At 50.0% G+C, this 22,702-nt stretch overlaps 1 protein-coding gene across 2 annotated transcripts in view; it reads right to left on the bottom strand.

Moving 5' to 3' along the window:
- Positions 1-22,702, bottom strand: part of PLCG2 (phospholipase C gamma 2) — a 953,330-nt gene that overhangs the window by 435,657 nt on the left and 494,971 nt on the right. For both annotated transcript variants that reach the window (XM_069638435.1, XM_069638443.1), the window contains exon 6: positions 19,095-19,179. In XM_069638435.1, the coding sequence (XP_069494536.1) occupies positions 19,095-19,179 (85 nt within the window). The remainder of the gene's footprint in view (positions 1-19,094; positions 19,180-22,702) is intronic.

Genomic DNA, 22,702 nt, shown 5'->3' with positions numbered 1-22,702 from the left:
TTGGCCCTGGTTTACAAAGTGTTTTCTTCTGGGACTGCGCCACTGTGCAATGTTTTTGTAAATCAGGCCCCTTGTGTTAGTGCATCCGGATTACATCATTCAAATGCAACCCTGTGACATCCGTCACATTGCATATTTCAAAGGCATGCACCACCTTTTCGAATGGTCTCAACACCAGCTGCTGACTCTAGCCGGTCTCACCCTTTACAAAATAAAGTGCGAGCCTGGCAGCCATTATTGCAAGTTTCCTGCTACCTGTGGAAGTTTGGCTCAAGAGTTGCCCAGGCCAGGGATTGTGATTGATGCTGTAGATGGCTTGGATGTTTAAAGTATAATGCTGTGTTCTGAGCACCATACAGGGTGGTAACAGTTTTAACTCAAGACGAACATCAATACCAACTGGTTTAGCCAAAAGCAGGCAGCATTATAGATATTAGCACTTTGGGCAGAATGCCTGGGGTGGTCAGAGCCAGTAAAATGAGTGAAAACATGGACTGCTATAGCATGGAGTCAGTAGATTCTGATTTTAAAAAAGTGTGCGTCATGGAAACGAGGAGGAGCAGAGCCTCTCCTTCCATTTCTATTGAGTGTACAGGGAGTTGCTGGTGGCAAGGAGGAAGCCGGGCATGGAAGGGGGACAGAATAGGTCTTCGATGGTGGATGATGTAGTCTCTTTAAAACGGGCCGGTTTGGCTACGGCAGTACGCCTGAGTAACAAAAGGGGCATCACGTTTGGCACACAGTTAGTGCACGAGCGGTGCCCGATACTAGCACACCTGTACTCGTGCCTTTTTATCATCTGGGGCCTGGGCGTGCAAAATTAGTCCCCCAGAACCCAACAATGGCAACAAGGAGGTCAGGCGCACATAGTGGATGTGCTTGACCCGCTCCAAACCCGGCAACGATTGTTTGAGGTGTGCGCAAGTGCAGCAGAGCGGCTGCCCACTGAGCGCCGTGGTGCCCAGGTGTCGGGAACGCTATCGGTGAGTGGTTTCTACTTCACTGGTGGTGTGTAGGTGGCGGCAGAAGGCCCTTCGTCAATAAATTCCTGTCCTGACACTGCATAGTGTCTGGGACATGCCCTTGAGAGCTGCCAGTAGCACAGAGAGGTTGTGGCTCCTTTTGGAGTGCTCATGTGTCTCTGGGAAGGTTGGAGGCATTCAGCCTGCCAGATGTTGTAAAAATAAAAAAAATAATATCACACACTGAGAGAATGTCAGATTTGGCTGCTGTGAGGCTGGTGGACGGCCTGTCCGTTTCCTGTGGCTGCGTCATTTTTCTGTATCACTGAGCAGAAATGGCTGACGAGGTGGAAGGTGCCCAAGAGTCTGGAAGGCTGCCAAGGCAGCAGGGTTTTTTGGCTCCATTAGTGGAATTCGATATATCGGGCCCCCCCATCCAGTCTGGGGCCCGTATGGAATTTTTGGATCAAGAGATTAGAGATGTATTTCGATGCCACAGGAGAATTCAATGACAATGCAAAGAAATCAACACTACTGTATTCTGCAGGTCCAGATGTATACAACATATTTAAAATACTTTGCTCAATCACGGTTCATAGGCTACAGCTACGGCCGTGTTGAGGGAGTATTTCTCCCCCATGGTGAATGTTGACTATAAGCATTTCATCATAAGATCTGCCAAACAGAGAGATGAGACACTCAATGCTTTTCATGGCAGGCTCCATCAGTTGGCATTTACATGTGCCTTACAAAATGAAAAAGAAGTGGTCTGACAACAAATGATTCAAGGTTGTTTCTCAGTGAAGATGAGGAGACAGATCCTTCCTTCGAGAACCCGGCATCACGTTGGCAAGGATACTGGAGTTAGGCAGATTGCAGGAACTGGCTGACGTGAGGGCCTCCAAAATGGAAGCCACGATGAAGGACAAAGTTGGAACATGTGTGCACAGTGAGTAATCAATCGATGAACAGGTCGTTCAAGATAAGTGCCACATTCAAGAAGGACAACCGCACAGATGCTGCTTTCTTATGTCCGGAATGTGGGTACGACCTGTCACACTGAGGGGATTATCCACCAAAGGGTCACATGTGTGGGAGGTGTGGCATCTTGAATAATTTTGATAGGGTATGTTGTGCCCAGGTGCCCACGATACAACCGAAGGGCAAAGCAAAGACAAAACAACCATTTCAGAAAAGGAGACAAAAAGTGGCATAGGTGGAGCCGGCAAAAGAAGAAGAGGCACAGTCGGCCAGGGGTGAGGATGAAGAAGAGGTGTTCTTCATTTCCATTGAGCTGGTAGGAAAAGGAAGAGACAGCACAAGTGCATAGTACGCATCCATAGCACAGACACCCGTTCTCATCGACAAAGGAGGATTGGTTAATGTGATAGCAACGTCCCATTATCGAGCCCTACGCAAACCCCCTTCACTGAAGCGCACACATGTGCGCAAATTCACGTTTGGACACACCAACCCACTGCTTTCGGAGGGAATGATTATTACCTCAGTTTATCATGAAGGGGAGAAAATAAAGGACACATTCTATGTGACCAATGTGAGCGAGGACACGCTGCTTGGATGTGCGACAGTTGAAGCTCCCAAGATTGTGAATTTTGTATTTGGAGTCTACATTGAAGATGGTCAGTCGCAAATCAGTGCAGTATTCATAGGCATTGGGATGATGAAAGGAGACCCTATTTGTCTACATAAAGATGAGACAGTTCAGCCTGTGGTACTCAAGCACAGTCGCATTCCATTTCACCTTAGATAGCAGGTGGAGCAACAGCCTGAGATGTTGGTGCAAACGGATATCTTTGAGCCAGTGGAAGGTCCCACCCCATGGGTCTCCCCAATTGTGGTGGTGCACAAGCCCAAACAGCCAAACTCTGTCAGAATCTGTTTAGACATGTGCCCAACAAACAAAGAAATTAAAAGAGAAAGGGAAAGAGACATCACGCCAACGATTGACAATGTCTCAGGAAGCAGTGTTCTTCTCAAAATTAGACTTACATGCAGTATATCATCAGCTGGTCCTGCCTACAGATATATCACGACTTTCACGACCCACAAGGGTCTTTAGCGCTAGAAACGGTTGGGTTTTGGAATATCCTCGGCCGCTGAAGTGTTCCAGAATTCGGTGAGAGCGGTGCTTGCTGACATATCAGGGGCCATAAATAAGTGATGATATTTTGGTGTTTGTCAGATCGGAGGTGTCACGACTCGCTCCCTCCGCTCCCGTTCCCACCACTTGGGGGCATGATTTGGGGTATATTCCCTACTGGACCTTTCCTCCGAACCTTATGCTACGGTGCTGTGATGAATTGGGAGCGCTAAATCCCTATTTTCCAAGCTACTTCCCTTCCGGATCCATTCCAGGTTTTTGGCAGCCAGCATGCTTCTTTAACCAAATGACTATGCTTCCCAGAATGCCTGGCCCACTGCTCCACCTCCACCCTTGCAGGACAAGGTTGGGTGGAGGATAGGCAACAGCTGTGGCTGCAGGTGCAGCAATCAGCACACCTGAGGCGTGTGCTCGTTAAGCAGCTTTAAAGCCTCAGTCTTACTTCAGTCCAGCGCTGGTCATCCTTTGCAGTGTTCCTGTTGTGACTAGTCCCTTGTTCCTTGCCTTTGTACCTAGTTCCTAGTTCCTGTTTTCTTGTTCCTCCGCCCTGAATCTCGGATTCATGCGCTAATTGATTTCTGCTCCCTTGATTCCCTTTTTGTCTTCCTCTGTTTGCAGGCAGCATTTCTCAGTGCTTTCCCCTTTTAGATGCAGCCCAGTTTGTCTGTGTTCTATATTTCTTTGACTCTGTCCTTTGCTGCTGTAAACCCGTATACCTTAGCCTTCCTCTTCGATTAGCTTCCTGTCTTTCCCTTGGAGGGGTAGGGAGAAGTTTGCATTGGTTATTTCGTTTTTCCCTGCTCCTGATCCTTACTTTCTATTGGGATCCATTCCATGTTTTCCATTGCACTTCTGCATTTATTTCCCATTTTATTATTAGGTGTGGTGTGCGGTTGTAGCTAGCTCCTGTGTGAATGCTTATGTTTTCCTCACTAATTTGTAATCACTATTCCAACTTAGGTATTTAGTTTTCCTCCCATTGCTGTTCTAGCCTTTCTGGGTCCCAGTTTCATCAACAGGATTCGTGGGCTAGCTGACATTCAAGAGGTTTATCTCGTCCTCGTGACTACAGTTCTTTAGTTCCCTTATTTAATACCATCAAGAGTGTTAGTTCACAGATCCTGTCATTGCTTGCCCTCCACGTGGGTTTAGCGCTGTCAGTACCTATAACAGCAATTGGGGGTAAGGCGCTTGCCGACTTTCCTCGCGGTCAGGTGCTTACCCCACATCCCTTTTCATATATTGGTTTTGATGTCACACTCTATTTGCACTCCTGGGTTCTAGCATACATGAGTCGTTGTTCCTGTGTGCACATTTCCCTTGCCATATTCGCTGCCTTTGTATTCGCCTGACTAATCCTGACAGAATGACCAGCCCAAAATTCCCATTGAATATGGCAAGTTTAAGAAAGAAAGGCAGCAAGGCCTCTACCAAGTTTGTACAGAAAGCTTCCCCTACATTTACCTGTGACAATCAAATCACTAGTCCTGACTTAAATGAACTCCTTGTCACGAATGGGCATTTACGTGCAAAGTATTTTTCCCATAGGATGGCACATCCTACATTGCCTGATCCTAGTTCTATCTTTTGTTTTGATTCCGATTCTATGTCTGCGCAAGCCTTAGCCGCAGAAAACAACACACTGTTAGACTTATTATACAAGAGTACCTCTGTTGTTGAACCCCATGATTCCAGTTGTGCTTCACCTCAGATAGAACAGTTTCATGATACAAACATAAAGAATGGAGGGGTTCCTTGCATAACTTCTGTTTTCTACCCTCAGTCTAAAGCATACACCTTTGCACAGGTACATACTGTAGTCCCTAATGCCAAGAGGTCTAATTTCAATAGTTTGCTTAAGGGAAACACAGACCAAGTTGGTAAGAGAAACTATAAATCACAGAACCTGCAAGCAGTAGAGGACAATGTACAATCGGTGCACATCCAGATTGCTAGTGCAGGATCCAGCCCTGATGCCACTATGCCTCCCCCTGTGCCTACTGATAGTGATGTACAGTTAATGCAGGGCATGGTAAGAGCTAAGCTTGAGGAGTTAAGACAAGAATTAATTTCTTTACAAGAGGAGAATAAAACCTTGCACTCTTTACTGAATACACCTCAGACTTTATCTGTTGATGTTGAGGAAGTGAACACTGTTCAGCCCCTGAGTGCAGAGACTTTGGTAAACCATGATATTTGTCAATATGTTAGATTTATTGGGAGTGAAGGTCTTTCGTCTAGCACAGCGCTTAATCTGGGCACAGTTTCTAACAATTGTTCTGCTGTTTGTCAGGGATTGCAGTTAGCTGAAGATTTACAAGCCACTCCTTTACCTAAAATTTCCTGTGTAGCAGTTTGTCATAATTCTGAGCTAGCACACATACAAGCTTCTGATTTCCAAACACAATCCACAATGGTGGCATACACAGATTCAGTCACTACAGTAGGCTTAGGCCCTGCTCTTGATACAGCTGCTGAGACTGAAGTAGATGTTAAGGCTGATGTGGAAAACGATGTTACCTTTGGGTTCACTCTTCCTTCTGCCAATTCTGATCAATACCAACAGTCAGAGACAGTACAGATTTCATGTTCTGATGGACTCATTCCACAGTATACAGAACCAAAAAACCGGCAGGCGATTCCTGAACTGTTGATTGATAATCTGCCTCTTTCAGAAGCTAAAACAGAGGAATGGACAATTGACGAAATCCTGATTAACAGAGACTTTACTATGGTGATTCCACTGGTTGATTTTGACTTCTACAAAGAAAGAGACTCTGTGTCACCCACTAAAGAAAGGGACTGCAAGCTCAGTCTTTGGTTACTGGTGCCAAGGAGTCTACTGCCCTAAAGGTGCCCTCCATTCCTGAGCCACCAATGTGTCTGTCAACTTCTGAGACTTCTGTCTGTCCTCCTACAACCATTGACTCTTCTATGATCCAATCCACAGCCCTGCAGTCATCTTTGGCACACGTGTCTTCAACCAATGAACCGCTGCCATGTCTGCCATTTACTCAAGAGCCAGTCCCAAAGACCTGGACATGTTTGTATCCAGCAACCGAGATTGCTTCAGCTTGCATGCCTTCAGCCTCAAGGTTTCCCCTGGCCTGCCTGTCTTCAGCTACAGTGACTCATCCTGCAGATCATCCTTCAGCTTTAGAGCCTCCGGTAGTCCATCAAAAGTGCATGCCTTCAGTCCCGGAGTATACTCAGTATTTGCCTTCAGTTCATGAGACGCCTGTATCCTGCTTAGCCTCGCTGCCAATATCAGAGGTATACCTGTCTACACCATCAGATCCTGCTGTATTTTCTTCTGCTCCAGCGATTCCTCCTGAATCCCAACCATTTACTGTCAATGAACGTCTAGCTTGCCTTTCTTTTGCTTCAGGAGGAGCACCAGAATGCCTGCCTATTCCACAAGACGATTCTCCCAACTGCTTCACTTTAGCATCAGAGCCTCCTAAAAATGCAGCATCAGAGTTTGAGACTTTTGCCAGCTCCCGTTTCAGAGTCATCAAGCTGGACCAAGTGCTGAGTCAGAACCACTCACCTGGGTGTGCACAGGGGGTGGTGCAGACCGGCGTATTACCTACAGGACTTGTGCAACAGAATTCCGCCAAGAAGCACCAGTTGGGTGCTAGTAGCCAAAGGAAGGGAATGACTGCTGCAGTTCAAAATGTGTCTGTTATTGCTCCTTCTGCGAGTGTGCCTGAAATACCAAGTACTGCGTCTATCACTCCTATCAGTATGCCAAACGTCCCTGCTGTTGTATCCCATGTGCAACAAGGTGGTTACACTACTGTCACCAGGAGTACCAGCCTTGTACAACCCATTGGACTTTCAGGTCTCCAAGGCGTAGAACATGTGCAGTCAAACCTTAGTCACTTTCAACCACAAGCCTTTTCCCAGATGGATGACAGAAGAAAATCTGAACCTCTACCTCAGCCGCCACCTTCTCTAATGGCTGAACATAAACCTTTCCTGAAGCCAGCAATTTCCTCACCTCCCGCATGTCCACTCTCGGCAGAAAGGCTAACAGGGCTTCTACTATTGTCTAAGGCATGTTGCACCAGCCTGCCTCCCTCCTCAAAGACTTATAAGGGTCCACTCCCAGTGACTGAGCTTCCTGGACCTTCTAACTCTGCTTCAGGTCCTGCAAGTCCTTCATGCCTTTCTTCGAACCATGAGTCTCTTCCTCACCAGAAGCCACCGTTTCCATCAGTACCACCTCCAAAGACAAAGCACTCCTATCATGGAAGTCCATCTGCCTTTGCCCACAGGCCACCATTTCCATCAGTGCCACCTCCAAAGAAAAAGCACTCCCATCATGGAAAGAAGATGTCTCGTGCGGGTGGCGGGCACCCGAAGACGGCCGTAGGAGGGGGTACACTGTCACGACTCGCTCCCTTCGCTCCCGTTCCCACCACTTGGGGGCATGATTTGGGGTATATTCCCTATTGGACCTTTCCTCCGAACCTTATGCTACGGTGCTGTGATGAATTGGGAGCGCTAAATCCCTATTTTCCAAGCTACTTCCCTTCCGGATCCATTCCAGGTTTTTGGCAGCCAGCATGCTTCTTTAACCAAATGACTATGCTTCCCAGAATGCCTGGCCCACTGCTCCACCTCCACCCTTGCAGGACAAGGTTGGGTGGAGGATAGGCAACAGCTGTGGCTGCAGGTGCAGCAATCAGCACACCTGAGGCATGTGCTCGTTAAGCAGCTTTAAAGCCTCAGTCTTACTTCAGTCCAGCGCTGGTCATCGTTTGCAGTGTTCCTGTTGTGACTAGTCCCTTGTTCATTGTTCCTTGCCTTTGTACCTAGTTCCTAGTTCCTGTTTTCTTGTTCCTCCGCCCTGAATCTCGGATTCATTCGCTAATTGATTTCTGCTCCCTTGATTCCCTTTTTGTCTTCCTCTGTTTGCAGGCAGCATTTCTCAGTGCTTTCCCCTTTTAGATGCAGCCCAGTTTGTCTGTGTTCTATATTTCTTTGACTCTGTCCTTTGCTGCTGTAAACCCGTATACCTTAGCCTTCCTCTTAGATTAGCTTCCTGTCTTTTCCTTGGAGGGGTAGGGAGAAGTTTGCATTGGTTATTTCGTTTTTCCCTGCTCCTGATCCTTACTTTCTATTGGGATCCATTCCATGTTTTCCATTGCACTTCTGCATTTATTTCCCATTTGATTATTAGGTGTGGTGTGCGGTTGTAGCTAGCTCCTGTGTGAATGCTTATGTTTTCCTCACTAATTTGTAATCACTATTCCAACTTAGGTATTTAGTTTTCCTCCCATTGCTGTTCTAGCCTTTCTGGGTCCCAGTTTCATCAACAGGATTCGTGGGCTAGCTGACATTCAAGAGGTTTATCTCGTCCTCGTGAGTACAGTTCTTTAGTTCCCTTATTTAATACCATCAAGAGTGTTAGTTCACAGATCCTGTCATTGCTTGCCCTCCACGTGGGTTTAGCGCTGTCAGTACCTGTAACAGCAATTGGGGGTAAGGCGCTTGCCGACTTTCCTCGCGGTCAGGTGCTTACCCCACATCCCTTTTCATATATTGGTTTTGATGTCACACTCTATTTGCACTCCTGGGTTCTAGCATACATGAGTCGTTGTTCCTGTGTGCACATTTCCCTTGCCATATTCGCTGCCTTTGTATTCGCCTGACTAATCCTGACAGGAGGTCGAACATCTGGAGTGCTTAGAGAAAGTACTGGAGAGAATTAAGTCTTCGAGCCTAACGTTGCACAAGGAGAAATGTATGTTCCTACAAACAAGGCTGGAATTCTTCGGCTTTGTGTTTCAAGGAGGGGGTATATTTGCAGATCCTGCTAAAAAGATGAAGGACATCCAGAGTGCCATCCCTCCCAAAAACATGTTAGAGGTGTGCAGTTTTCTGGGAACGGTTACTTTCTGTTGGAGGTCCATTAAGGATCTAGCTATATTGTCTGAGCCACTTTGAAATCTGACGAAGGAGAGCCCATGGCAATGGACTCCGTTAGAACAAGTAGTGTTTGACAAAATCACAAGTGCGCTCACAGCAGAGATCATAATGGCATTTTTGGAGCCTGGCCAAAAGTCCGAATTGGTGGTGGATGCAAATCCATTTGGCCTGGGAGCGGTGCTGACACAGTTGAACATGAGGGGCGGGGTTAGACCAGTGGCATATGCCAGCAGGGCACTATCTGCCACTGAACAGCAGTCCTCACAGATTTAATGGGATGCGCTGGCAGTGGTATGGGGCTGCAAGCACTTCCATCTGTTTGTGTATCGGACGCTGGTGACAGTGTTCACTAAGCACAAACCCTTCCTCCCCATTCAGGTAGGTTCATCATCGAAGCCGCTGGCGGGGATATAGAAGTGGATGCTGGTCCTCCAGAATACAATGTTACCCTCATATATCACCCAGGGAGGGATAATGCAGCAGATTACTTGTCCAGACACCCGGCCCTCACAACACCAAGTCGATTGATAAACAGTACCTAACAGAAGAACATGTCCGACTAGAGATGAAAGCAACAACTCCGAACTCGATGTCGGTTAATGAGATCAAGGAGGCGTCTGCGAACGAAAAGTGTGTCCAGATTATGAGACACTCAGTGACAAGGGGAGAGTGGAAAGGAGTTCTGGCAAACCTTGATAATTGCACAAACAGTACAAAAGTGGAACTGGAACAATTATGGAGAGTAAAAAATGAACTGACGTTCACAGATGACGAGTTGCAGGGATCACTGATGGGGATAGCCACCAAGCTAATACCGAAGTTGATTGAGCTGGCATATCCTGGAGACCAGGGAATGGGCAAGACGAAAACCCACCTGAGACAGAAGGAACAAGTTACTTACCTGTAACTGTTGTTCTCCAGCATGGGTCTGGCATGGATTCACATGCTCATGAATATTCCCCGTCGTCAGGCTGGGAATCCTCGGTAAAGAAAAAACCAGTATCAGTTTCGTTTCTGATCTGTCTTTCGTAGCAATAACCAATCACTGGTCTCTGCGTCATACTGACCACAGCCAATGACTGCCCTCTACCTAAGCACCGCCTCTGGCAGCCATCTTCAGATTTGGAAGCACGTGAAGTGGCAGTATGACCAAGTGAAGAGCCGCAGAGGGGTAGGTGGGAGGGTTCGCATGTGAATCCATGCCAGACCCATGCTGGAGAACAACAGTTACAGGTAAGTAACTTGTTCCTTCTCCAGCATGGGGTCTGGCATGGATTCACATGCTCATGAATAAAGAATACATAGCAGTACACACATGCACAACCACGGGAGGTGGCAAAGGCTCAACATTAAGCAACACATCAACTCAACATTAAGCATCTTACCTCCTCACCAGGCCCACCTCAGGCGAACAGGTTGCGCAGCACTGCTTGGCCGACCCTGGACTCCTCCCTGGAATCCCGGTCGACGCAGTAGAATTTCATGAAGGTGTGCGTCGACCTCCACGTAGCAGCCCTGCATATGTCCAGCAGGGGCACACCAGATAGGAACGCCGTGGTAGCTGCGATCGCTCTGGTGGAATGGGCTCTCGGACGGCCAGGCAGCGGTCGGTTTGCCAACCGGTGACAGTACATGATACAGCCGGAGAGCCATCTGGAGATGGAAGCCTTCGAGAGAGCCTTCCCCTGATTGACAGGTCCAAAGTTCACAAAGAGTTGTGACGTCTTCCGAAAACCCTTCGTGCGGTCCACGTAGAACTTCAGCGCTCTAGCTACATCCAGCGAGTGCAAAGTCCTCTCAGCCGGCGACGAAGGCGACGGGAAGAACACAGGTAACACCAAGGGTTCGTTGAGATGGAAGTCCGACGGTACCTTGGGCATGAAGGAGGGGTGCGTCCTGGGCACTACCCTGGTGTCGTGGAAAGTCAAGTACGGGGCCTTGCAGGAAAGGGCCTGGATCTCTCCCACTCGTCGTGCGGAGGTGATGGCCACAAGAAAAGCTGTTTTCCACGATAGAAACTTCAACGGGGCCGAGTGCAGAGGCTCGAACGGAGGTCCCATGAGCTTGGTCAGCACCACGTTGAGCTCCCACGCCGGGGCCGGAGCCTTCACCGGCGGGAACGATCTGAATAGTCCCTTCATGAACTCTTTCACCAGACGATGAGACCACAAGGACGTCCGACCCGTGGTTCTGGTGTATCGGGAGATCGCAGCAAGATGAATCTTGATGGACGCGTGTGCCAGTCCAGCTTTGGCCAGCGTCAGCAGGTACGGCAGTACTTGGGGAGCCGTAATCCGTAGAGGGTTAATCTTCTGTGCGTGGCACCAGACAGAGAACCTCTTCCATTTGTGTCCGTAGCATTTAAGAGTCGAGGACGCCCTGGCCTTTGCAAGAACCTCTCTGCAATCGGCCGGTATGTCGTATCCTCCAAACTCTAGCGCTGCAGGAGCCAGGCCTGCAAGTTCAGCGACTTCGGGTCGTGGTGGAGGATGGCGCCTCCTTCCCTGGAGAGTAGATCCGCGTCCGCCGGCAGCTTGATCGGCGGGGACGCTGACAAGTCCAGAAGGTCCGGGAACCATATCTGCCTCGGCCACGCAGGTGCGACGAGGATCATCCTGCACCGTGACCTCTTGAGCTGGTTGACGAGCCGGATTAGCAGAGGCAAGGGAGGGAACGCGTAGAGGAACAGGCCCTCCCAGGGGAACGAGAAAGCATCGCCCATGCTCCTCGTCTGGGGAAACCTGCTGGCGAACCTCCGGCACTTGGTGTTCGTCGCCGTCGCGAACAGGTCGATCTGGGGTGTGCCCCACCGTCGGAAGAGGCGATCCACCAGATCCTGCCGTAGTTCCCACTCGTGGCACGAGCGCAGCTCCCTGCTGAGTGAGTCGGCGATGGTGTTTTTTATCCCTGCCAGATGAAACGGCACCAGAAAAATCCCTTGGGCGACGGCCCAATGCCACAAGTCCTGCGCCTCCTTGGACAGCGCTGGGGACCTGGTTCCGCCCTGTTTCCTGATGTAAAACATGGTGGTGGTGTTGTCGGTGAAGATCCTCACCACCTTGCCCTTCAGGGACGGAAGGAAGGACCTGAGGGCCCAAAACACTGCACGGAGCTCCAGGACGTTGATATGCAGGGACTTCTCCGTCGGGAGCCAGAGTCCCCTCGCGTGCAGATTTTCGGTGTGCGCTCCCCACCCTTCCAGGGAGGCATCCGTGGTCACAGTCTCCTTGTGGGCTGGGGTCTGGAAGTCCATGCCCGCCGTCAGATGCGCGCGGGTGCCCCACCACCGTATCGCTCGTCGGAAACTCTCGTCGAGCTTGATCCTTTCTTCGAAGCTGCCCGTCGTCTGGATCCAGCGCGCATCCAGGAATTCTCGCAACGGGCGCATCCGGAGCCTGCACATGGGAATGAGGTAGATGCAGGAAGACATCATCCCGAGGAGGGACTTGATGGATCTCACTTTGGCCGCGTCGGCCACCAACATCCGTTGCACCTTGCCCAAGATGGTCCTGGTCCTCTCCTCCGACGGGGAGGCCAGAAGGGACACTGTGTCGAGCCTCGCTCCCAGAAACAGTGCGACTTGCGCGGGCACCAGGTGGGATTTGGCGTAGTTCACGGAGAATCCCAGGTCCGTGAGGAGTTGGACGGTCCTTGCTGTGTGGACCACGGCGAGCTCCTTCGTCTTGGCGCGGATGAGCCAGTCGTCCAGGTAGGGGTAGACGTGAATACCCTGGGTGCCGACCGTAGTCCGAAGGGAAGGGCTTTGAACTGGTAATGACGCCCTTGGACCACGAACCTGAGGAATTTTCGGTGCCCCTTTAGGATTGGAATGTTGAAGTAGGCATCCTCCAAATCCAACGACGATAGGAAGTCTCCTTCCTCCAGTTGACCCAGGACGTGCTGTAGGGTGACCATCCGGAACTTCTGCGCCTTGATGAACTTGTTCAGCCGTCGCAGGTCTAGGATGGGGCGCCATCCTCCCGTCTTCTTCTTGACGAGGAAGTATCGCGAGTAGACTCCGGAGCCCCGAAGCCTCTTTGGGACGAGTTCGATGGCGCCCTTTCTGAGCATCGCCTTTACCTCCAGGAGAAGTTGAGGGACGTGAAGTTCTTTCCTGGCCACGGGGGGGACGCGCGGGCACCTTCTTTGAAACTCGAGCGCGTGGCCCCGGGCCAGGGCGTCCAGCACCCAACGGTCGGTGGAGATGGACTCCCACACGCTGACGAAGCCCGCCAGCCGGCCTCCCACCGGGGTGCTTCGGTGGGGGCCCGACCCCACGGCCGGTTCAATCCTGCTTGGACGCGGCCTTGCCGCCTTGACCTCCTTGGCGACGACGGCGGGGTCCGCTAGACTTGCCTCGTCCTCTGTAGGCCTCTTGCGACGACGAGCGGGCCGCTTGACGATAGGAAGAGAAACCGCCGCCGGAACCTTTGGAGGCGCCCTTGCCTCCGCCGCTCCGAAAGAGCGTCCGTCGTTGCTGCAGGACTCCAAGGGCCCGGGCCGTCTCAGTATCCGCCTTGATGGCCTGGAGGGAATCGTCCACCGTCTTCCCAAACAGGTTGTTCCCGTCGAAGGGCATGTCCAGGACTCTGGTCTGGACGTCCTGCCGAAAGTCCGTAGCTTTGAGCCATCCACGACGTCGAAGGCAAACGCCGTTGCCCAGCTGGCGGAACCCCGCGTCGGCGATGTCCGTCGCCACGGTGATGGCGTGGTCCGAAGCCACTTCACCTTCCTGGAGGATCTCAAGGGCCTCCGCCCTCTTGTCGTCCGGCAGAAAATCCAGCAGGGGAGCCATCTTGTACCAGAGCTCCCTGTCGTAGCGGGCCACGATAGCCAAGGCGTTGGCCGCTTTAATCGTCGTCGCTGCCGACGAGATGACTCTACGTCCCATAGTATCCAATTTCTTTCCCTCGCCGTCCGGCGGGGAAGTCGATGTGGAGGCCGCACCCCCCTCCGCTTTCTTCCTGGCTGCCGCGGAGACGACGGAGTCCGGGGTGGGCTGCGCCCGGAGGCACAGGGGGGCCGTGTCCGGGACCCGGTACTTCTTCTCGTACCGGTCTCTTCTAGCTGGCGTCGTGGAAGGGTTCTTGAGGAGGGAAAGGCCCTCATCCCAAATGTCGTCCAACAGAGGCACTGCGAGGACCGTCTTCCTCTTGGCCTCGCGCCGCTGATAAAGGAAGCCTTCCTTTTTCTTCTCCTCAGGGCAGAGTTGGAAAAGCTCGGAAGCCCTGGAGATCATGGAGTGGAAAGATCCGATCTCGTCGGGCGGAGAAGCCCTGGTGGGAGGCGACGACGGAAAATCCTCGTCGTATGCCTCGTCGTCCGTACCCGTCGCCGCCGTGTCAGTCCCCGTATCATCCCCTCGGGTGGACGGGGAGGAGGGCTGGACGGGGCGCGACGGTTGAAAAGGAGGTGGAGGATGGATCCTTCTTTTCTTGGTAGGGGGAACACCAGAAGGTCCCGGTTCTGGATCCCCCGACGGGAGAGGTTCCTCCGTCGGTAACGGTAGCCTCGTCCTTATCTCAGTGCATAAGGACTGTATGGCCAACAAAATGGCCGCCGAGTTGTCTCGCGGCGCTGGCAGAGGGGAATCCGACGGGCGAGCAGGGGCCCCGTCGGTATCCTCGACGATGTCGTCGTCGTCACCTGCGTCGGGGCCCATTCCGACGGGCTGGTCTTGTTCCACGCCTAGGCCGTGGCTTAAGACCTCGATCAGCTCCTCTTCTGAGGTTGAGGCCGAATCTACGACGACGCCCTGCCCCCCCTTCTTCTTCCCCACGGAGGGTTTCACGGGGGTCCTATCGATGGGCACAAAAGAAGACTCCCTCCGAGGAGGCAGGGAGATTCTGGGCCCTGAGGTCGCCACCACTGGTGCAGCCTCCACAGGCTGGGCCAGGGCCGCCGCGACCGTTTCGATAGAGGGCTTGGTCGGATGGATCAAGGCCTTCACCACCTTAGGTGCGCTCACCGCCTTATCCTTGAGGGAGGGGGCACTGCCACGCTCCTCCTCTGCCTTAGAGCTCGACCGGGGCCTCTCCAGGAGCTTCGCCGGGTGCTCGGCCTTCCTCTTACCCGACCCAGAGCGTTGGCTCGTGGTTGATGGTGCCGGGGAGGGTGCGCCCTGCCTGGCGCCCGTAGAGCCCGACCGTTCGGCGCTCCCGGTGCCAGCGGACTCGCGGTGCTTGGCCTTATGTTGGGACCCCGTCGCCGGGGCGCCCTCAAAGGTCTTAGAAGACCGCTCGGATTTCTTCTTCTTCTCGCCAGACGGGCTCTTACCCTCCAGCCAGTTGGCGAGACGTTGATGACGGTCCTTCATGGTCCGTTCCAACATGTTGCCGCAAAACGCACAGTCCTTCTCCACGTGCGTTTTGTCCTCATGAAGGCAGTAAAGGCAGAAAGAGTGTTCGTCCTTTTTAAAGACGTTCTGCAGCTGGCATCCAGGGCAAACCCTGAACAGCTTTCCGGGCGTCGAGCTTCCCTTCTCCTGGGCCATCTCCGAGACCGTGCCTGAGAAGCTTCTGGAGTCCTCCGAAGTGTAGCTCGACGAATCTTCACCCTTGAGGGGCACAGACGAATCCGACACGGGTCCCCGTTGATCGGATGTAGGATCGGTGGAGCTTGAGGCTCTTTTGACCGAAAGAATCGAAGTTTTTTGTGAAAAAGCGCGAAAAAAATAGCACTAACGCTCGAGAGCAATAGCACGAGGATCCCAACACATGAACGTGCGGTAAAAATCTGAAGATGGCTGCCAGAGGCGGTGCTTAGGTAGAGGGCAGTCATTGGCTGTGGTCAGTATGACGCAGAGACCAGTGATTGGTTATTGCTACGAAAGACAGATCAGAAACGAAACTGATACTGGTTTTTTCTTTACCGAGGATTCCCAGCCTGACGACGGGGAATATTCATGAGCATGTGAATCCATGCCAGACCCCATGCTGGAGAAATTATGGTTCCAGTGTGCTGGTGATAGGCAGGAGCTAATCAACGGTTTTGTCAAGTCCTGTGTGTGTGGTGTCAGGCGGCAGCCCCTGAACAGAAGGATCATTGGATTGGGTCAATGTAAAGAAGCTGTAGGCCCTGGAAAAATGTACACATTGATTTTGGGTCCACAAGTAGAGATAACCATTTTCTGGTTATTACTGACCAGTGGTCCAGATACCCGGAGGTAGTTTGTGGCTTCCATTGCCCTGATGGACGTGATTCCAGTAATGGAGAAAATATTTGCTACTCATGGATTTCCAGAGGAAGTGTGTTTGGACAATGGACCCCCATTTCAGGGTGAAGGTTTGGGCTCATTGATACAAGCATAGGGAATCCATCATAGGCAAATACCTGGATGGCCCAGAGTTAATGGAGAAGTGGAACGGTTCATGAGGAATCTGAATAACGTATTCTGTATTTCAAATGGCCAAGATGCATGCCTGAAGAGGGCGCTTTATTGGTTTTTGTTCGATTACCGAACCACGTCTCACTGCTCAACATCACTAGAGGAGAAGGAGAGCAACACAGAGAGAGAAGAGATGTATTCCCCAGTGCCCATCGGAAGTGAAAGTGAGGGACCGTGAGAAAAGGATGTGGTAATTGCTACCAGTGCCAACGGTGCAGGAGAAGCAAGTCTGGAGAGTATGCAGGAATGAGAAGGAGGACGGAGATATCCACTGCGAGCATCCAGGAGCCAGCCTGATTTCTTGCACAACTATTTGCTGGATGACAGAGTCCTCCTGATGAAAAATTGCCAAGATAATCCTGAGTTTATGCTTTATCATACAGTTGTTGTGTTATGTTGTTTAATGTTATGAAACAGGAGGAGTGTTGTGGTCTCTTTAAGTCGGGTTGCAATGGCTATGTCAGTACACCTGAGTAATAAAAGGGGCGTCACGCAGTTAGTGCACTAGTGGAGCCCGATAGTAGCACACCTGTCACTGTGTCTCTTTATTATCTGTGGCCTGCCCGTGAGAGATTGGTCCCCCAGGACCTAGCAGTGGAGAAGGGTAAGTAATGAGGGTCATGTCAGAGCTGGCCGGGTGAGAGGTGTGAGGCAGCAAGGGCGGTGGGCTTGTGCAGGGAAATTGGGCAGGGATCCGCAGGAAGGCAGAGAAATCTGTGTAATCTGGAACACCTGTAGGGCTGCACCCGAAACCCTTGGGAAAATTACACGCAAATTACACGTATGATATCCTTATCATGTCACCATGTCCAGAACTCTCACAGTTCCCGGGTTCCATTGACAACATAGTAAAGGCTTCTCACGTTCTCAGGGACATAGGTGGGGATTCCTTACAGTTTCAACGCAATCTGCACTAATTCTGCTTTAGATGAAGTGGAAGAACAGTAAGAAAGGAATGCAGAGCACTGAAAGCAAGGATGCCGCTGGGCCTCCACTCCTCGGAACCACCAGTGACTGGGCCCATTAAGAGAATGACAGAGAACTTGTGAAATGGCCTCTGCATAAGTTTAGGCATTAAAAAAATGTGTTGGCTCCTCTGCAAGGGTTTATGAGGTGCAAAGAGCTGTACTACCCTCAGAGGGTGCATCATCGCTTTATAATGGTGCAAGGGCTGGCCCTAAGGCCCTCATTTTGCGAGGCGCTAGGCCAATAGCAACCAGTAATGCCCCCCAACGCTGAGGTTACTGCTTAAGGGGTAAATACAATTTGATGTGCAATGTTCACTGACATGTTTTCAACAAGAAGGAGACTTCTCCTTAATATGTAATTGATGCTCAACTCGTCCAGCCAAATTGCACATGTGTTGATGTAAACATCCCAATATAGTGCTTAAACTGCACCACACATTTAAATGAAGACTAATAAAAATGTAAGTAAACCTGAATCAAACGGTTATCACTGTCATTATGAGTTTTGCGGTATGTGGTAAAATAAAATGCAATATGTCACAAATGTAACAATTGTCTCGGTGCAAAATCCACATCACTCTCTGTTATGCAAATCACACCACTTTTTACAAACTACATTACTGTAAACCACAAGACTGTTTAAAAGAAAAATGCATGGCTCTGGTAACCACTCCACTCGCAGTGAACACAGCCACTTTGGTTTAATCCACCACTTTTTGTAAACCTTACCACTGTGTCTGAACCAGGTAATTTCCAGAAAACCACATCACTCTGTGTAAATTCTAGTGCTGAATTCAAGGCACAGGTTTTTGAATAAATCCCAGTATTGTTGTCTTTGATTTTTCAGATTGTCCGCTACCAATAAGCCATGGGTCCTTTTTTCCATAGCGCGCTAATTGCATGGAGGCAGCGGCCAGCGTGGGCGCTCACTTATGCTGTAATCCTGAAAGCAATGCTCATTGTTTGCACTCTGAGGTGCAAACAATGCGCGTAAATCTTGACGTAACTAGGTTTAGTTGCATTATTTGCAAGTTGTATTTAAACAAATGTAAATGCCTCCCTGTATGTACACATGGTGGAAGTCTTCCAAAACTGGCTCGTATATTCCACACAAATTCAATGCATTTACCACAGCATCAAAATTAAATGCTGCGGTTAATTTATTTGTTTTTTGGCGGGTGGAGTGAAGAGGGAGGCGGAAACATTAATTTTGTTCCTTGCCTCGCCTCCACCTGCCTAATGGCAGAAAATCCCAACATCACTAAATCGTGTGCAAAACCATATATACACGTTTTACACGTGGTTGTTACACAGCATTTAACACTCCAGGGCCTCACTTAGCTAACATTACAATTGAATGCAGAGTCCGTGCAAGAATTTATGAAACCCCCTAGAGAAGTGCCATTTCGAGGCCCCATCTGTGATGCTTTTTATGCTAACGCGGCACGGCTTGTGCTGCGATCTAGAATGTTGGTATTGTATTACGGGCACTAACTTTATGAAAATCATTGTAGCTGCTTCAAATCCTGCCAGTTTGTGTTAAGATCACTCCTGCGTAAACACACCTACAAAAATGTGTAGCTCTTACACTACTGGACATTTATTTTTCCTCCTAGATGTTGAATTTCCAATATAGTAATATTAGCGTAAAAGTCACTGAGCACAATCCATTACATTTCCATGCACGTCAGAACTGTTATCAAACACTGAGTAATTACCACAAACTTGTCTTTCAGTGACTTCACGCTGCTGATCTTGAAATTTACCGAGGGGAGCACAGTCTTCATTTCCCGGAAGCTGATGCTGAAATCAAAGAAATATTTGGTGGCATTAATGAAGATGGTATAGTAAGAGTCATCACTCACCTCACGCTATGTCCCTTGTGACTAACTATGGTTGAATACTCTGCCAAACCGATTTCAGTGTAGTTATTGAGCAAAAACCTCGGACGCACACTGGACACAGATTTATCCCTCTCCCAACAAGTGAACTCCATTTCCTGAACCTGTTTCTTCCAACTATGCGTCCTAAGGCGTATGTCCCTTACCTCACCTATCGAGTTCCTTCAAGACAAAGTCACCCACTACCATCCTTCAAGGACTCTCAGATCTGGCACAGCATCTCTCCTAGTAGTCCCATAGTACAAAACCTCCAGACGCGGTGGATCATCTTTCTCCATCCGAGCACCGACCATCTGGAACTCCCTAACCATGCACATTCGCAATATTGACAATCACCTGGGATTCAGAAAGGCCCTCGAAACCTGGCTTTTCCATCCCTCCTCTTGAAACCCTCCCCCACTCTATACTCTCGATAGGTGCACATAAACATGGACCCAAACACAACAACACTCCTATCTGCCAATAGCCCACGGATGCTGACAGCGTTCGCAGCGGCACACCATGACAAACTCTTCTTTCCCAAACACATGACTCATACCCACCATTACCCCATGGATGCCAGCAGCGTTCGCAGCAGCACACCATGACAAACTCTTCCTTCCCAAACACAACAATACCCCTCCACACCGACACCCCACAGATGCTGGCAGCATTCACAGAGGCATATCATATCAAACTATCGCCCTCTGTCAAGCCCGGCCCGTCATCCCTCTGGGCCCTCTCCCACAGCTCAGACTTCCGTTCCAGGGAGACCACGAATAGTGACACCAGCCTATCACTCTGGACCAAGAAGAAGAAGAAAGCAATCGAACTACAGCCAAGGTGAAAGTATGTATACCTTACACCACGTCTGTGGACACAGGCACGGCCACCCATCCGTGCACCCATAGAACGCAGCTACGGCTATGCTATTCTGGCCTAGCAGCACACAACACCTCTGCCATTAGTATGCAGCGACAACAAACTAAAACAATTCAGTTTAGCTGGGCACACACTGAATCTTCAGCACTAGAACCCTACCCTAAAACACCAACAGCACCCACCCACGTGATTGACCTGCCCACATAAGTCCTAACCCAGCAAAAATGCACACACGCATCTTTAATTCAAGCTCTTAGAACCTCCTGCACATGGACTGCGGTCACTTAGGGAATTCCAACCCCAAAGCCCATTGAGGGCATCCAAATGGGGAAAGGCCGCTATATAAATGACAATACAATACAATTCTGCAAGTATTTGCATAGCATGACCACATCTCACCTACCCGTCATATCCCAGCAAGAGGTGTGCTATGCCTGACATGCACCCAGGGGCTAGTAAGAATACCTCAATATTGTAAAGAAATTCGGCAGGTCAGTCAGGGGAGGTTCAGTTGGCTGATACAAGGCACTGGTCACTTCCTGTTTTTTGGCTGTTAGCTTTTGCTGTAGACACTGAACACATTGTGTGTTCCTATGACGTTTTATTCCCCGATTGTGACATTTTATTATATGGCACTGAGCTTGTTTTGTAAATTCCCTTGTTTTGTGAACTCTCTCTCTTTGAGTAATCATTTGGGGAGCCCTTTCTGATTGTCTTTGCACTCTGTCTGCCGCCCTTTCTTACCTCCTCTCCAAAAAGAAAAGAAACAGAAAACAGAACTGGAATTTTTAGCATGGTGCAAAGTGACTTTGCACTGCCAACAAACACTCTGATTCACAGAGCGGTGCAAAGTGTATGTTTGCTGTGCAAAGTGACTTTGCACTGACTTTTCACTGGTGAAAGTCACTTAGCCCTGCAAAAATCCACTTTGACTGCTCCATGAATCAGGACCTTACTGTTTCTGATCCCCATTGTGATTGTTTCTTTAATCAACCTTTCCCTTAACTTTTCTCCTTGCACCCCAATTTAAGGAAAGATAACCACTGTGAAAAGCTTTTAAAAGTGTTCTTTGTTTGTGTCCCCTTCCCTTATACCACCTCAAATATAGAAAAAGAGAAACCTGTGGGGAAATCGCTGTGTACTAGTAGAAACCCCTTGTGAAACCTTTTACCTTAATGCCCCCTGCCTTCCTCAATTGTTATTGAACAAGTGTATTCCTTTGACAGCATCTCATCTTCGGGTCAGGAGGGGGGCCAGAAACAGGGGGTGGATCAGGAGCACGTAGAGATGGAGGGCTAGCACGAAAGGGAACGCGAGCGTGCAGAAATTGAGGGGCGGCACGTACATGACGGGGCGTATGAGGGACAGCTGGAGGTGCAATAGGAAGATGAAAACATTGAGGGCCAGTGGGGGGGGATAAAGTGGTATATGATGGACAGCAGGTTGTATGTGAGGTGGTGGATCTGGAGGAGGTGGATATGGGGCAGGGCGAGCAGGTGTGGAAGTTAGAGGAGGGGGAGGAAGAGGAGGCTGCCAAATCTAATGATGGTGGCTCCTGTCCTGTGAAGGGGAAACATGGGCTAGAGGAGGGGCCAAATGAAAGAGCACCGTCCCAACACTTTCAAGTCCAGAACCCTCCCCCCAGCGGTAGTACTACTTATCCCTTCTAAAGGGGAAGATACAGGAAGAGGTACGTGCAATTGTGTGCACCCTTTGAAATAGGGACATTTGGCAGGCAAGAAGATTGAGCTTCATGCGTTGAATTTAAGCCCAATGCATACACACATTTCACAGTAGCATAAACTGCTGATGTATTCTAAGCATGGGCCATCTGCCACCTGCACTGTCATGGTAGCCTCCTCCAGTGGTTAGGAGGAAGCATCTGCCAGCATGTCTAGATTGGCAGGTCATTCACTAGCGTGACGTAGAAAAATGATGGAGTGCGAAAGAGGCCAAAGCACCTTTGACACTGACTGCAGCTGTCAAGCCTGTATTATCTCAGTTGGCTCCCCGCCCTGTCTGGTGCAAAGGACGACTATGTCATATATAAAAGGCCGGTGTGATTGTCTCTTCCAGCATGCAAGCACACATCCCCTGCATTGCAGGGCTTGGCTAGCTAGTGGGGGCTGGAAGACACTGGTCTGCAAGAGCAAGATGGTCTAGAGGCTGATCTGCATGCTCATCAGCCCAAAAAGCCCCAATAATTGGGCATTGTGCAAACACTGCCAAGTGCTCCATTTTATACATTGACTAGCATCCCTCCCCACCTGGCTGCTCTGATCTCTTGCCACTCTCCTCCATACACCTACCATTCTATTCTATTCTAGTGGGGTTTTGTACAGCTCCAACAGGCTTCAGGGCGCTCACGGAAGACAACAGACAAAAAACAGAGAGAGTAAGGCAGTGTGTTAGGTTAGTCTTTCTAGTCTCCTCAATCTCTCCATCCCTATTCTCCTAGTTGCGCTCTTTGTCCCTCTTTTTCCCTGCCCCACCATTGGAGCCCCCTCTCTACACCTGAAATCAGAAACCACACCAACATATTTGCTTTCAAGTTGGCGTTCCAA

Source organism: Ambystoma mexicanum, chromosome 1q (genome assembly GCF_040938575.1).
Source record: "Ambystoma mexicanum isolate Mex_15411 chromosome 1q, UKY_AmexF1_1, whole genome shotgun sequence".
Classification (NCBI taxonomy): Eukaryota; Metazoa; Chordata; class Amphibia; order Caudata; family Ambystomatidae; genus Ambystoma; species Ambystoma mexicanum.
This window is presented reverse-complemented; position numbering and strand designations above follow the sequence as displayed.